The sequence below is a fragment of the Cibotium barometz genome, chromosome 31, assembly GCF_041138505.1.
Source record: "Cibotium barometz isolate CiBa-2024 chromosome 31, ASM4113850v1, whole genome shotgun sequence".
In the NCBI taxonomy this organism is placed as follows: Eukaryota; Viridiplantae; Streptophyta; class Polypodiopsida; order Cyatheales; family Cibotiaceae; genus Cibotium; species Cibotium barometz.
Window position 1 is genome coordinate 6514183 of NC_141076.1, and position 16040 is coordinate 6530222.

At 48.4% G+C, this 16040-nt stretch overlaps 1 protein-coding gene across 7 annotated transcripts in view; it reads left to right on the forward strand.

Annotated features, from left to right (window-relative positions):
* Positions 1–16040, forward strand: part of PFC1 (Ribosomal RNA adenine dimethylase family protein) — a 69447-nt gene that overhangs the window by 42261 nt on the left and 11146 nt on the right. For all 7 annotated transcript variants that reach the window (XM_086824671.1, XM_086824672.1, XM_086824666.1 and 4 more), the window contains 2 exons: positions 834–886; positions 1071–1154. In XM_086824671.1, coding sequence (XP_086680797.1) covers positions 834–886; positions 1071–1154 — 137 coding nt within the window. The remainder of the gene's footprint in view (positions 1–833; positions 887–1070; positions 1155–16040) is intronic.

The window sequence follows — 16040 nt, forward strand, 5'->3', positions numbered from 1 at the left end:
ATCTGTTCCTTTCTTCGGAAGACATCGAAAGAAACTATAATCCACAGGCTGCCCCAAGATCCTGGGGGGGCCCACATTGGGACTCTGGCAGGAGAGTCCTCAGCGGGGAGGCAGCAATGGTCATCTCCACTGGCTAAGAGAAGCGGTGAATCAAGCGGCGGATGGAACTCGCCGGCTGCGTCCGCTCTGGGTTGGGGGCTGCTGGGTGTCGATGGGAGTGCTCTAGAGAGGCACCGGGGGGGGGGGGGGGGGTGGGCTCTGATCCGAAGGACGAGGCTGAAGGACCTGCTGCGAGTAAAGACGGTGGCGAGGATGGAGGGGGAGGGGGCGGGGAGGCTTAGTCCTGTTCTCTTTTTTCTTTCCTTCCCTGAAACTTTCTTTCCTCTCCATTCTCTTTTCTCTTCCTCCCATCCCTGAAACTTTCTTTCCTCTCCATTCTTTTCCATTCTCTTTTCTCTTCCTCCCATCCATCTTGCTTGTGTAATCTTTATAGGCGATCCGAAGGATGAGGCTGAAGGACCTGCTGCGAGTAAAGACGGTGGCGAGGATGGAGGGGGAGGGGGCGGGGAGGCTTAGTCCTGTTCTCTTTTTTCTTTCCTTCCCTGAAACTTTCTTTCCTCTCCATTCTCTTTTCTCTTCCTCCCATCCCTGAAACTTTCTTTCCTCTCCATTCTTTTCCATTCTCTTTTCTCTTCCTCCCATCCATCTTGCTTGTGTAATCTTTATAGGCGTGGAGTTTCCTGCTTCAGACCCCTCAAAGTGGTTTCCTCGTTTTCCATTTGTGTACATCTATGCTTTTGAGTCTGATGGCATGCATGTATTGACTTTTGCAGATGCACACTACAAATTGAAAGTCAGCCGGAATAATTTTTTCCCTCGTCCCAATGTAATTTTCATGACCTTGTACACAGAAAAACCTTTATGATGTGGTACCTTTTTTTTCTTTCAATGATGATTTGAATTCTCATGGAGTCAAGATGCACTTTGGTTTTTGTTAGATTTGGGAAATAACAATTGACTTATGTTCTCTAGGGTGTGTCATTCTATTAATTTTTGATCTTGTCAATCAGGTTGATGCAGCTGTGGTTTCGTTTAGAATCAAACAAGCATCAGAGTACCCATCTGTTCCTTCAGCAAGATCATTCTTTACACTTGTAAGTCCATCTCCTTCATTGTATAGGGTGGATATGCATGCTATGCTGTCCTCAAAGAGCCGTTTGAGTAAAATGCATAAAGAAATAGGACGACAATCAGCAGTGAGAATGCATGGTTATGAATGTGCCTATACAATGCTATTAATGTGCCCATTTAGTAATAATCAAAAAGAGGCCACCATTGAAAGCGACTACAAATACATGTATGAAGATCTAACACTGATGCAAATGAACACAGAAAACAGGGTCTAAAGCAAGTACAGGCAGCACATTTAAAAGATAAATGGGCTGTTTACAGAGATGGTAGAGTGATTATCCAAGAGAAGTGACTAGCAAAACCTGAAGAGGGGTGTGGCTCGTGAGACTAAAGATGCACTTTGATCGTGGCTCGTGCAGTTCATAGAGCATTGTGGTGCAGGATTTGGGCAGAAATCAAATTGTTGCTTTTGTAGATTCCCACAAAGCCATGGATAGAGTCCCACGAGCGCAATTGATTAGTAGACTAGAGATAGAGGAGCCAGTAATATGGGCTGCTTTGACTCTAATATAAACGTGTTGTACACTAATATAAACATGTCATTAGTGGAGTGCGCACAATGTAGGGACTCTTGTTGAAGATCTTAACACAATCGTGGTAATATAAGGATTCTCACTTCCCCCCTAAACTCTCTGGGCTTCACCTGCTCGATGTCAAATCATAGCTTTGTGACTTGCTGTACACTCTTGGCCACTTCACATACAGAGAAATACTCTGCGAGCTCCAACACTGAGAAAAGCAGGTGAAAATGATGATTTGGCTACCCACATGGAAGAGCTCGGCTGAACCAAACCCTTCTCAAGTTCATTTCCCTGCTGCATGATCTCCTCTCTTTGGGTGCACTCATACGATAGGCTGACCTATTAGACGGTGAGCTACCCAGCACAAGATCAATGCGATGATCTTTTGGTCGTACGGGTGGCAACTCATGAACAAAACAATGTGTACTCTTGCAAATAATTCAACCTATCATTACTAAGAGTGTTTACATGCACATTAGTTTCTTCAATATTATCCCGTACAAAAATCAAGTACGCAAAAACACTCTTGTTCATTACTTTCTTAATTTATACATGCGATACAATGGGGATAGTATCACCCTCTTCACTAGCATCAATCACATGCTCTCGGCCTTTATGCATGAAGGTGATCCTATTGGTCTTGTAAGCCTTGCGCAAATCAATGCACGTGTACCAAGGCTTCCCAAGCAATACATTTGCAATATGCTCAGTGCTGCCCATAGCCACCAAAAAAACCCGTTTTGGTTTGGCGAAACCTGCGAAACGTTTTGTGACAAAACATTTCTACAAAACCTTCAAAACCTTTGACAAAATGTTTTGTTCACTTTTAAAAAGTCATTTTTTTCGTTTTTTTCTCCCAAAAAACGCGTGCGACTGTCGACTGCCCCTGATTTGCCCGTTGCACGCTTCTGTCTCCGCCTCACCTTCGCGCGAGTCTGCTGTAAGTCTCCATGTTGCTGTGCCCAGACTCCACATCTGCCCACGCTGGAGACCCCATCACCCCACATCTACGCCATGTGCCCCTTGCTACCGACTGTTGCTCCCTGTGCCCTCTAAGCAATGAGCACTTGCCACTGCTGCCCTCTTCTCCTCCTCCTCCTCCTCCTCCTCCCCCTCTTTGCCCTCCTTACCTTGATCTTCTCTTTCCTCTCTGTTCCCTCTACTATGTATATATAAATTAAACTTATATATATATATATATATATTTCCAAAACATGCGGTTTTGTAGGTGATAGACGAAACCTTTCGAAAAAAAAACTTCAAAACTCGAAACGTTTCAAAACTCAAAAACATTTCTGGTGACTATGGTGCTGCCACAAGTAAACCATCTCGCTTGGTTCATATACTGCTCTTTTTGCTCATTAGTGAGACCATAGTCTTTCACTTTGAAGGGATGCTTTTTGGTAGACTTATTTTCGGCATTTGGACCATTTTTATCTTGGTTTTGGTCCTTTTTAGATGGCTGTCTACTATTTTGCAGGTTTTGGATAGTCCTCTCTTTGCCTTGGAATGAGGGTTTAGCCTTGTTGGATTGACTCAACTTGAGTTCCAACTGCATGATCGCAGTGGCGGCTGCGATTAGTTGCTATAAGGTGGACCAAGATACATTTGTAGTAGTGCTTTGTACACAGGTTGTAATCCTGATTGAAACCTAATATGCATAAATGGAGACATCTCCAAAAGCACTTTCCAAAACTGGTTCACATATGCATTCAGCGTTTTCCCCCTCATTTTGCTTCGCCCAATCCCACTTCATTGTTATCTCAATTAATGCATTGGGAGGCAAGAATTGGGCATAAAAACTCCACCTTAGCTCTTCCCATGATCTAACAGGATTTGGGGAGAGCTTCTCAATAGTACCTTTCATAAACATGCTTACATGCCGAATCATGGATTTTTGAGTGAAATCCTCATCACTAAAAGTAATATCAAAGTGGGCAATAAAAGCAAGTGCCTTTCACGAATCATATTCCCCATGATGTGTATCAAACTTAACAGATTTGTCTCCGGCTTTGAAGTCACGAGATTTTGATGCATTAGCTTGCAATGTTTTTTTGTATGCCCTGCCCATTGGGACAGCCCTTGTGACCGACTGGCATCATTTTGGAAACATGTGCCCTGTAAGCATGAGGCATGGCTAGCCCCTTAGCATACATTGGTGTATTTTCACCCATAACTTCTCCCACATGAGCACACTCGAGGGCGTGAGTAGCATGAGAGATACGTGGGATACCTGCATCAACAGAAAACCATGTTGCATGTGTTGTGCATACACATTTTCAATCGGCAATGGCATTTGACATACATTTTTACCACTCCCATAAACATTGCATCCTTCAGGGGCTACATAAGGTACACTTGCAAAGCATGAAGTCATCGATGCTTCCTCTCTAGTTCCGGTGACCTGCTGTTGTTTTAAGGGAAAGATAGCAAGCATGGGGACAATAATAGTGTAACAGATGCTGAGTTCTTCATCAAGACTTGGAAGTGGAGATCATAAGTGGATGGTGTTCAATCAAAGTGCCAAAGTTAGAAGTCACGTGCACAACAATGCCATGGCATAAACCTTTATGAATAGTTGGCAGCATTAGGGGACATCGTCAACAGCATGAAAGCATCAAGGCTACACGTGTGAACCCAATTAGCATTTAATGTTGATTATCATCAGGTCGTGGATAGATAAACATGTTGAGAGCTGCTTCACTTGGCCAACCAGCTCTACCTAGTCATATATAGGTAGAAGACATCATTTGCATTAGGGTATCTCCTTTTCATAGAAGGTCATAAGTCATTAGAAGTCAGTAGAAGGCCAAAGGTCACCCTTTTTGGGTAGGCCAAGGGCCAAGAAGCTGTAGACACATTCATGTCACCCTTTTGTACCATAATACAGTGAACACTATCTGAGGTTCAAGTAAGCAAGGCTTCCGCATGCAACAATGCATATGAATATAGTAATGCAAACAATACGGTTATTGGTGAAGATCCACAACTCACACTACCATCTGATCTCTATTGTTCTACCCACACATGGTAGAAACAATTTACAAGAGAGCATGTAGGACAAGAGAACACTACACAAGGTATGTGAACATGGAGTCCTGCTTCTCCCTCCTGCTACTTGCTTCCATAATTGAGCATTAAAGCATACTAATTACAAAGAGTCGATGATAGGAGGTCTTGCTCCTCCCTCTTGTTACTTGCTTTTATAATTGAGCATTAAAGCTTACCAATTGCAAAGAGTCAATGACGGTGGAAGTCTTCACGATGGAAGCGTCTGGAGTGTTGAAATCTTAAGTTTGTCGGACGATCCTTCACAACAAAAGTCTTCAAGTGGATTCAAAGAACCTTGGGAAAGCTTCCCTTGTAGACTATAGTTCAACTTGAGAAAGGAGGGCTGAAATTGGTTTTCAGCCAAAAGACCAGAAATCACAGCAAAGAAAATGACTGTTTTTTAAATTTTAGCTATTGGGAGTGTGTAGGAGAGTGAATACGGTCTGGAACCACTCTTTGTAGCTTGGAAAAGACTCTTACAAGCTTGGATATGGAGTAGGGAAGGAGAAAGTGCAGAAAATACAGCCATAAGGCTCATGAAAGGAAGCGCCTACTTCTAGAGAGAGAAAGAAGAGAGAGATGATATGTCCACCTTGGGTGTCAGGCAGAGAGGAAAAGCTAGTTGGGGTTCAAGCTGGGATGGACACATGGTGGGTGCTCTCTTTGAACAAAGGGGTAAGGTTTGGGTAGTGGACATTGAGCTTTATCCACCTCGGCACATTAGTGTGTGCGAACACAGGGTTGGTCATAATTTATAAGTGAGTTTTTTACGGGAAAAAGATCCTTCTATTAGTTATAAAAAAAACAGCCACGAAGGGCTAAAAACAATCACTAAGGGCTAGATACTAACTCGCCTCATGTACAAGGTGGGGATCAAGTAATCAAGAGAGGAGAAAGAGACGCTTCTCCTATGGCTGGCCGCTCTATGAGGAGAAGGCTATCTCATAAGAGGGGGGGGGGGGGGGGGGGGGGGGGGGGGGGGACAACCATAGAGGTGGTATGTAATGCCAAGTGGGGTCACCACCTCTATTAGTGAGAAAAGGGCCAGGTTGCCAAAGCCACAAGAAAGCTTCCTACCGCTTCCACATGCGGCCAGATCCACCTTGCACTGACCGTGGAGAGTATGTATGATATCGAGCCAAATGCTCCTGATAGACTTTGCTAGCAGAGTGTGGGTACCCTTATTGGCTTCACTGCATCGAGCTTGCCATATGTGCCAGGCTGCAATGCTATTGCAAATCTCCCGTCTCTAGCATGAACTTGGTCGCTAGTGGTTTGTAGGTGGGGATGTGACTGGTATTGCCGAAATGCAGTGGTGAGAGACCTGAAGGGCTAGCCCTCCACCATCCTCCTTGTAAGCCCTGACCACCGCATTATCCTCCTCGTAAGCCTTGGCCACCTCAGCCTCTGTGGCCCAAGCGATAATGTCCCATGTAATGATCCGGGTCTAAGCCCTGTCCATCGTGAAGATGTGGAGAATCCGCTGCCAAACCTACTAAGCCTTCGGGCAATCCCAAAGACAATGTCGTTGAGACTCGTGAGGGTGGCCGCACCTCGGGCAACGCACCTCAGGCAAGCTGTTGGCCGACCTCTAACTACCAACCAAGTGCCGACAGCCAAGCTCCTGTGTGCCATCAACCAAAGAAAGAGGGTGATCTTTCTAGACCGAAAACTGTCCCACAGCCTCTTCCAAAAATTTGAGAGGAAATGCTGTGAGAGGCACTGTGACTGCCAATGTTTTGTTGCTGCCGGGGTGCCATCAATCTTTGGCATCTGGATCCTGTGTCCTAGCCGCATTGTATATGCAAAGAAGGGGGCATCTAGAGTCTCCTCCCGATCAGTGGAATCATGCGAAGTCCACTCGCTTGGGTCCCACTGGAGAGGCGCGTGGGAGGTTGGCACTCGCATATCCATAGCCACCATAATCTCTCCCTAGCCTCCTTGGCCAGTGGTGGGTCTATGCCACTCCCGTACTTGAAATCCAAGCACTCTCACCCTCTGTAAGGTGCAGCCACTGAAACCCTCTAAGGGGAGCTTGGATCTCTCTAATTTGCCGTGAGATTCAATAGAAAAAGTGAGCAGACCACTGTCCTCATCCGCTCCATGGAATGCCATAAGAATATCATGCCTGGTAAACATGCTTAGCCACATTGGGGGAGTCGGGTTTGGGATAAGAGTCAGCCACTCCTCAAGAATAGTTGAGTCCATGTCGATGCTGAGCCTGTCTCTACCCAAGACTCTTGTCAGGTCTCTCTCTTTCACCTCCGGGGGTAACTACCTGTGTGCGATCCAATCTTGAGGGACTTGGCAGGTCCTATGCTCAACATGCGCCTTGATACATGAGGTCAGACCCCCAACATGTGGCCATTGGGTAAACAGATCGGAGGGTTCCAGACCAATGGCTTCCGAGGCCGCTTCTTTGAGGCTACTGGAGGTATTTGCCTAAGGGCCGGCCTGAGGTTATCCCAAGCTTGAAGTAAACTGGCTGCAAATCAGTCCTCAAAACCTAGACTAAAACCGTGGGCCCGTATCTCTGTGAAGATCCATCTGGTACTTTGCGGCCAAGAGTCCCCTAGACTTAGGGTTTGGGTTGAAATCCGGGCCAAGAGGACTCCTTCCAAGGCTCACCACCAAGAAGGAGTCCTCTAACAATCGGCTTGCCTAGCAGGGCACAAATTTGAATAGCAGGGCTGATGAGGCCTAGTCCCTCGCTACGTCGTGGCTGAATGATCACTCTCCATGCCACCTTGGCCCTGGCAGGCCTCTCGTCACTGTCACTATCACTGTCGGCCCTATAAGAAGTTCCGGATCAAACGTTGTACTTGGCCCATCATGAAGTGATGTACCACATGGTGGCAAGAAGAACCTGGTTCGCCACCGCCACTCTACCGGCCAAGGAGAGCCTCACAAAACTCCAGTATAAAAGCTTCTTCCGAATACTCAAAAGAAGAGGGGCGAGCTGCTGCTCAGGAGAGATATCAATGCCCACCAGGCATCCAAGATAGCGAACTGGAGTGCCCCTGGGGATCCAATGGAAAGCCTCAACTGGGCACCAAGTTGGGGTAGGTGCAGAGCCTACCCAAAAATGACACGACTTGTGCGCGTTGATCTGTGCTCTTGATGCGCGACAAAAGATGTTGATTGCCTCCGTGAATCTCTGGAGATTTCCCACATCTCCTGAAAGATAAGGTGCTGTGTCATCTGCAAACTTTGAGTCAAGCAGCTCCTCTTGAGTGTGGAGGGGGAGACGCAGTCTCTAAAGTCCGATCTCTTGGGCTAAGAGAAAACTACTCATGGCCTCGGCGACGAATAGGAAGAGGTACGGTGAGAGAGGACAACCGAGCGGGAAAGGGGGAATCTATTGCCATGGGCTCCTTGAATGAGAACTTGGTTGTGCAAGGCTGAGTAAAGTCCTAAAACCCCCCGCATCCACTCCACGGGGAATCCCACATCCGGCTCATCGTGTCCTCCAAAAAGCTCCAATCCACCCTATCATAAGCTTTCTCAAAGTCTAGGGTCTTGCTGCCGCATCCTAGCCAAAGCTGTTACCTCCGATAAGGTGAAGATGTTGTCCACGATGCTCTGATCTTGAACAAAGCCTCTTTGAATGTCATGAATCAAGTTAGGGAGGAAAGGCTGAAGTCTCTTGCTGATGGCCTTGGCCAAGATCTTATATGCGGTCGCTAGAAGAGTGATGGGTCTCCACTGTCGGATCTCCATCTCCGCTGTTGGATCTTCAATCTGTCACCACTCTCCTTAGGAATCAAGTGTATCAAACCCTCTGAGAGCCTCTCTCAACTCTGACCATAATCTCATTGAAGGCAGCTCGAAGGCCGCCTTCCATGAGGTCCCAGTGACAAAGAAAGAAAGAGACTGGAAGCCCGTCCACCCCCGGACATTTTCCCCTTGGAAGTGCCATCAATGCCTCCGCTAGCTACTCAATAGTAAATGGGGTCAATAAGGACCGAAGAGAGGGAGGAACCACCTCTCTGTGTGCCGCCAGACCCTCTCGTGCGTGTCCATCACCTGTGGGGATAATGAGGCACCAGTCAGAAGAGATCGAAAAAAATCCATGGCGATGGCTCTCACATGGGTGGGATCAGAGACAATAGCTCCATCCTGGCCACGCAACCTATGAATGCTCATGATCCGCCTTCACATCTTTGTCAGGGACTTGCTTGGAAATTTATGATGACCTTAAACCCTAATGTATGTTGTGTAACGCGGGGAAGCTCTGGGTAGTCTTCTTTCAGCCCTAAACACTCTTGAAGACCTTCTGATGCAAAAACGCACCATCTGATACAAAAACGCAGGTAGAGAGAGAGTAGAGAGAGAGAGTGAGAAGTGCTGGAATTTCAGTATATACTATGTACAAAAAAGGTACAGATCTTTGCAGCCATGGGCTGCCTTCATAAAAAGGTTCCTAACCCTAAATTCTGTCCCCTATGGGACCCTCCTAATGACTCACACCCCTAGTGGGTGGAATGATCCATGCTATGAGCACTTGATGCCTTTTATAGGCTTCTTGGACAAGGTAGGAGCTGGCCGACTGCTGGTCGGCCAGTTCTGAATTTATTAAATGCTTTTTCCCTCAGCCGACTTGGGTATCTTGTCTTGCCTTCATGCGCCTTGCTTCCTGGTTCAGCCGACAGCTTCTGTCCTCAGCCGGCTGCTCCCTGGTGCTTCTCCAAGTCCAACCTGTCCACTACTGCATCTTGTGCTCCACAGTCTGACTCTATCTGGTTCCTAGTCTTTATCTGCTTGCCTCTTCTGGATCTAGCCCTAGAAATGTCCATGGCATCTGTGATGCACATGACATCCCCCTCTGCTAAACTTGATGACGGGAATCCACCCTGCTCTTGGATGACTGTCATCATCCCAATCCTGTTCCGAAGTCCCTCTGTCATCATCCATCCCTGGCAAACCATTTTCTCTGAAAATCCGGTCTGTTCTCCAAACCACTCTGTCTCTGATGAAGATCTATGCATCTGGTCTTCCTCTAGTCCACCATCCATTCCTGCCCTGATTCTGAACACCGTCTTGGTCTTCGTTCCTGGAACTGAGTCTGGCACTCTCACATCACCCTTGGAGGATCAACCTCCCTTGGGACCGTTCCCTTAGAACCCATCTGGCTCACGGAACTGCCATCCCCATCTGGCACTGTGGAACACCACCAACAAACCTCCTGGGAGTTCTTCCCGATCTGTGTTCCCGTGTACTTTCCTGTACCTTGGACCTGTACACCATCATCTGGGCTTCGAATCCGTGTACTTTCCTGTACCTTGGACCTGTACACCATCATATGGGACTGAATCAGTGATTAGCTTGGCTGAGCCTGATGCTCTGATACCAATGTAACGCGCGGAAGCTCTGGGTAGTCTTCTTTCAGCCCTAAACACTCTTGAAGACCTTCTGATGCAAAAACGCACCATCTGATGGAAAAACGCAGGTAGAGAGAGAGTAGAGAGAGAGAGTGAGAAGTGCTGGAATTTCAGTATATACTATGTACAAAAAAGGTACAGATCTTTGCAGCCATGGGCTGCCTTCATAAAAAGGTTCCTAACCCTAAATTCTGTCCCCTATGGGACCCTCCTAATGACTCACACCCCTAGTGGGTGGAATGATCCATGCTATGAGCACTTGATGCCTTTTATAGGCTTCTTGGACAAGGTAGGAGCTGGCCGACTGCTGGTCGGCCAGTTCTGAATTTATTAAATGCTTTTTCCCTCAGCCGACTTGGGTATCTTGTCTTGCCTTCATGCGCCTTGCTTCCTGGTTCAGCCGACAGCTTCTGTCCTCAGCCGGCTGCTCCCTGGTGCTTCTCCAAGTCCAACCTGTCCACTACTGCATCTTGTGCTCCACAGTCTGACTCTATCTGGTTCCTAGTCTTTATCTGCTTGCCTCTTCTGGATCTAGCCCTAGAAATGTCCATGGCATCTGTGATGCACATGACATGTTGGTGGGTGTGGGATCAGAGACAATAGCTCCATCCTGGCCACGCAACCTATGAATGCTGTCTCTCCTCTTGTGGGTGCGGGCTATCTCAAAGAATTCTCCTATGACTCTGTTGCCGGCTTGGGTCAGGAAGCTTTGGCATGCTACCTATACTCCACCCTCCTCTCCTTTATGGATCTAATCTCCATGCAGGCGGCAGCAAGCTGACTCTCAGTCCACGGGCTATTTGGGGAACTCTCTTGAAGCCGCTGTAAAGAAGCCAGACCCCTCCTTAGACTCCTCTGCTGTTCTCAAAATCCCTCCAATTTGCTATGGGCTGCCTTTTGGAAGAAACTGTTGATCTCCCCCAAGCCCACATCCAATGTGCACGTAGCAGAGCCTGAAATATTCAATAAAGTCTAGTCTTGCCCATAACTGCTCTATCTTGTTGTAGATCTCGAGGTCTTGAACAAGGCTGTCCGGAATCCTAGAGCTTGCATGCCTGTCCTACCTCCAGGGGTCCTCTAAGGATAGAATAACTAGAGTATGATTTGAAAAAGTAGTGCCTGCCAAGATACCAATCATGCCTCCACGGCGGCAAGCCCACTCATAAACATAAAACCTGTCAAGTCTAGAGAGGTGAAGCTAAGGCTGCTAGGGTTGTGCCCAAACTTTGGAAGATGCCAAGGGTCCTGTCCCTTAAGTGCCAGTATCATCTCCTCCCAGGCAGAGTACTCCGCTCCTGAGACTATGGCTGGGCCTCCTCCAAGTATGTCCTTTGCTGCCTCTATCATGTTAAAGTCTCCACCCATGCACCAAAAGTCAGCTTAGGGAAGGGCGTGCCGGACTATGCTCCAAAAGAGGGCTCTACCTACAGCGGCGTTCGGGGCATAGACATTGAGGAAGCTAGCGCAATCTTCTCCAATCAAAATGATAACCCACTGTGCTCGCCCAGGAACTATGACTCTTGAGCCTGTTACTGTCAGCGAAAGCTGCTCACTGATAGAAATACAAACTCCTCCCTGTGTCCCTGAAGGGTCGAAGGATGGAGACGAGAAAGCGTGACTCCTGCCTAGAAAAATCTTCTTGCATCGGCGGGTGCACCCCTCAAAAAGGTGATGCTCTTTGAGAAAAAGAATGTTGATAGGTCCCCCAATTGTAGCTCTCCTCTGAGGACGCCTCGTCGTTGAAAGCATTGAAACCCTGAATGTTCCATGAGACAATCCGCATATCAATCTTTGTGGGAGGTGGAACTAGCAAAACTGCCCTCCACTTGAAGAGTCTTGGGCGAGGGCTTAGATGGGGAATAATCACAATTTGTCTTGGGACGAAAGTGTGCCAAGTGGGTGCGGATCTTGTCCTCCATGTGACGCCACTCTATCCAAGCCCGAGTGTATGCATACTTCGAACTCCATCGATCACAATGGCGGTACCTGTAAGAAGGGGGAGAGGTTGTGCGATTGAAATATGCATGAACACAAAAAGCAGCACCTCTAGGTTGGAGGCCACCATCTCCCCGTCCTGGTCTCTGTGGGCTGAGCCTCCAAGCTCCATCCTAGCCAATGGCCATAGATGGGTGAGTACGTTGGTGATGTGAAGGTCGTGAAGATGGTGGGAGAGCAACTACCTGTCCCTGGATGGCGGCAGCCACCGACTCCGAGTCCCACTCCATTCCTGGGGCTGTAGTCAAAGGAAAAGAGAAGATCATCGCGCCATTCTTTGCAGTAGAGAGTCTGGAGTGGTGAAAAACCACACAGATCCGAATAGGGGCTATTGTCTCCTCAAACATATCTGTCCTTGCCACCGGAAGGCATCGGAAGAAACTATAATCCACAGGCAGCCCCAAGATCCTGGGGGCCCCACTTGGGGACTCTGGCGGGAGAGCCCTCACCAGGGAAGCGGCAATGGTCATCTCTACCAGCTTAGGAAAATGGTGAATCAAGTGGTGAATGAAACTCGCCGGGTGTCTCCGTGGGGGCCGACGGTGAGTGCTCTGGAGAGGCGGAGGGCGGGCTTGATGAGGAGGGGTAGGAGGCAGGGGGGGACAGGGGGGGGGGTGGAGAGGGAGAGGCCAGAGAGGGGCACGACTCGGAGTGATCCATTGGAGAGGAAGGTTGCTGGGAGAGGCTCGCTTGGGGCTCAATGGGGTCTACCGGCCTCACTGGACACCGAGTGCCGGGGGAGGAATCACGATGGATGCCAAAACAGAGGGGCCGAAGGGTCTCGCTCCCTGACTGGAGGGGGCCCGTTGTCAATGGGTGGGTGTTGTGATAAATGTGACAGAACCGAATCCTCTTGTACCCTGCCAGCCTGGCGCACGTGACGGCGGCGACGCTCACCTCTGGTGGTTGGCCGATAGCCCGAGTGCGAGCCAACCGTCCGCTACTCTTTGGTAGTTGAGTCATCTGTGGTCGGGACCGGGTGCTCGGTGGCATGAGAACCTGCCTCTCTCTCTACTCCCTGGTGAGGATTTGAACGGGAAAGGGGGGGGGGGGGGGGGGGGGGGGGGGCGGTCTCCTGGACCGCCGCCGAGGGCAAGCTCTGGTTAGATGTCCCATCTGCTTGCAAATGAAGCATTGGCTTGGAAGGCTTGAATACTCCACTCGTTGAATGATGGGGTCGCCCCGAAGGCATGGAATAGATATAACATGAGGCATTGAATGCAGCGATGCAACATATGCGAAGGGATGGAATCTCGGCTGCCCGTGCAAGGGCTGAGGTAGCAGTGGGGGGGGGATTCCATCACTCTCTTGATGGCACCACCAATCATTGGGAGAAGAGGAAGGCATTCCTTCCCAAGGCCTGGGAAGCAGACTATCACTGGGAAGCCCGACACGCTAGCCAAAGGGTCAAATGTCGACGCCGTGCTGCCATCGTGCAAAGAAGACTTGGGCTGTACGCAATGCAACGGGGCTCAGTTGCATGACTCGATTTGACGTCGCACGCGGGTCGAACTCAACCTGATAGTAATCGCATCCTAGAGGATGAATGCCTATGATCTTTGAAGGCCCACCAACGAGGGTCGCCTGCAAAAGATCTTTGAGTTGCCCTCGTGTTGGGTGGCTACCGACAATCTTGCATACCAGAGTAGAGGCCTCTAATGATGCAATAGTCATAGTGAGAAGCTGAAGGTCCTCTTCCGAAAAGGATAAGCATGTAACGACGGCCTCGATGAGGGATGACGGAGCGGCTGCCATGGAGTCCTTGTGGGGGAGAAGACCAGAAAAAGCTGAGACTGGTCGGGAGATGAATGAATCCCAAGAATTGAGATATCTGCCTAAAGACAACGGAGGGGGTGAAGGAAATGGAGGAGAGGCTTCGGGTTGAGACGACGAAGGAGAGGCAATGGGAGGGGGGGAGGAGGGAAAGAGAAAAAGAACCAAAAACAAACAAAAAAGGGGGTGGGGGGGTGGTGTTTTGAGGAGAGGGGGAGAGGTGGGGCACAGTCAGAAAGGAAAGGGAGGTAGGGGGAAGGCGAAGGGTAAGTGACTGAGAGAGGAAAGGCGGGGAGGGGAGCACGTTCGGGAAGAGAGGGATGGTGTGTGCAGGGGGAGAGAAGGGGGAAGGGGTGCGTGCAAGAGGAGAGGGGTAGGCGAACATGCATCACGGGGGGGGGGGGGGTGCTGTTGGCATAACTACGTAGGAAGGAGAGGGAGTGAAGAAAAAGGGGAAGGCTGGAGCTGGGGGCGCAAGGATGCGAAGGTGCGCAGGCAGGGCATAGGCGAGGGGGAGCTCAGGGACGCGCTAGACGACATGAAACTACTTTATAAGTGAGTTTTGGTCTCCCAAAACTTAATAAAGTGTGCATACACTCACTTATAAATTAATGCTTGATCTTAAGGCTAGGTTTTGACCAATACTTACCACCTGTCACATGCCACATAACCATGTTAATAGACAGTTTCACACGCACGGACGAGCCGTTGTCCCCTTACCTGGAACTACACATTGGTCAAGCAAGCATGAAAACAACATGCAAATTCAATTTGTAGGCAAGCACATACAGATGTTATGCAATGCAACATTGGTATGGACAATCCCCGTTCATGAGACTATACCAAAATAGACGTGTTCCAGGGAATTACAGGAGGTACTAGATCCAATGGGACATCAATCCTCCAGGCAATTTCGGGCATGTACACACAGGCACAAGTCCTAGCGAAAAGCCAAATCCACAGTATCACATGAGTGGCATCAATCCCCGGCATAACTGCCATGGTCGCCAGTGCAATGTATATACATAATGAGAAAGCGCGGGTGGCCAAATGGTGACAAAAGATGGGACTCTCGTGATGCCCAAGCCATGCCATTAATTACCCTTCTAGTAAAAAGATCCATCATACCCTACATCTGGTCATGTGGGACATCAGAAGTGGCATGGGAGGTCCTTGAAGCCATGCACCAAACGCGTAATGAAGCCATAGTTCTTTTCTTGAAGCGGGAGTTGGATAACCTAAAGATGAATGAGGGAGATTCAGTGGCAAATCACTCACGAAGGTGAAGGATGTGAAAGAACAGCTCCTCAACCATAGGGATAAGCAGCTTGTAATTACTACCCTCGACTCCTTGCCAGACTCCTATCTCAGTTTTCACACATCCATCAATGTGCCCATGAGGGGTGGTGCAAACCCTTTATCTTTTGATGAGTTGATTGGATTACTTCAACAAGAGGAGCAGTCGAGGAAGAACAAATATTATAGAGGGGAAGAACATGCTTTTCTCTCTAAAGGCAAGGTGGATTTGGATCAGAAGGTGATACATCCAAGAAGAAGAAAGGGAAATGTCATACGTGTGTCATTGTTACTATATGGGCCTAAGGCCATCACTTGTAATAAAAGGAGGCTTACACATTAATAGAAAATATGATTTCAAAACTTCACTATTTTTGGTGTTTGTCCCTTAATCCCCTTCGTGTACTGGTTGTCATCTTCCCTCTGTTTGTGTACCGGACCTACACTGACAAGGCGGCCCAAATTATTAATAAAAGTAGGTTGATTATAAGGGCCAAGTCTTTAAGTTAATAAAGTGACTCATAAATATAGCTTTTCTTGGAAAAAGCTATGTGAGTGAGGGTTATGTGATGAGTGCATTTTTGTATTGTATTGTCATGTGACAAGACGGTATGTTCCTAGACCATGGGTACGATCACTTCCAATTGTCCATCCTTGATGCATACTAGTATGGTGTGTATGGATGGAGCATTAGCCCCTATGCTCGGGGGAGTTCTTGTGTTGTACAAGATCTATGGTTGGGTGGTGAGCTGACAATGCAGCCCATCTAACTTGAAGCGTATGTTTTGGATTGCCTATGCTGCACCCAAGATGGTGCCACCATTGTATTCTG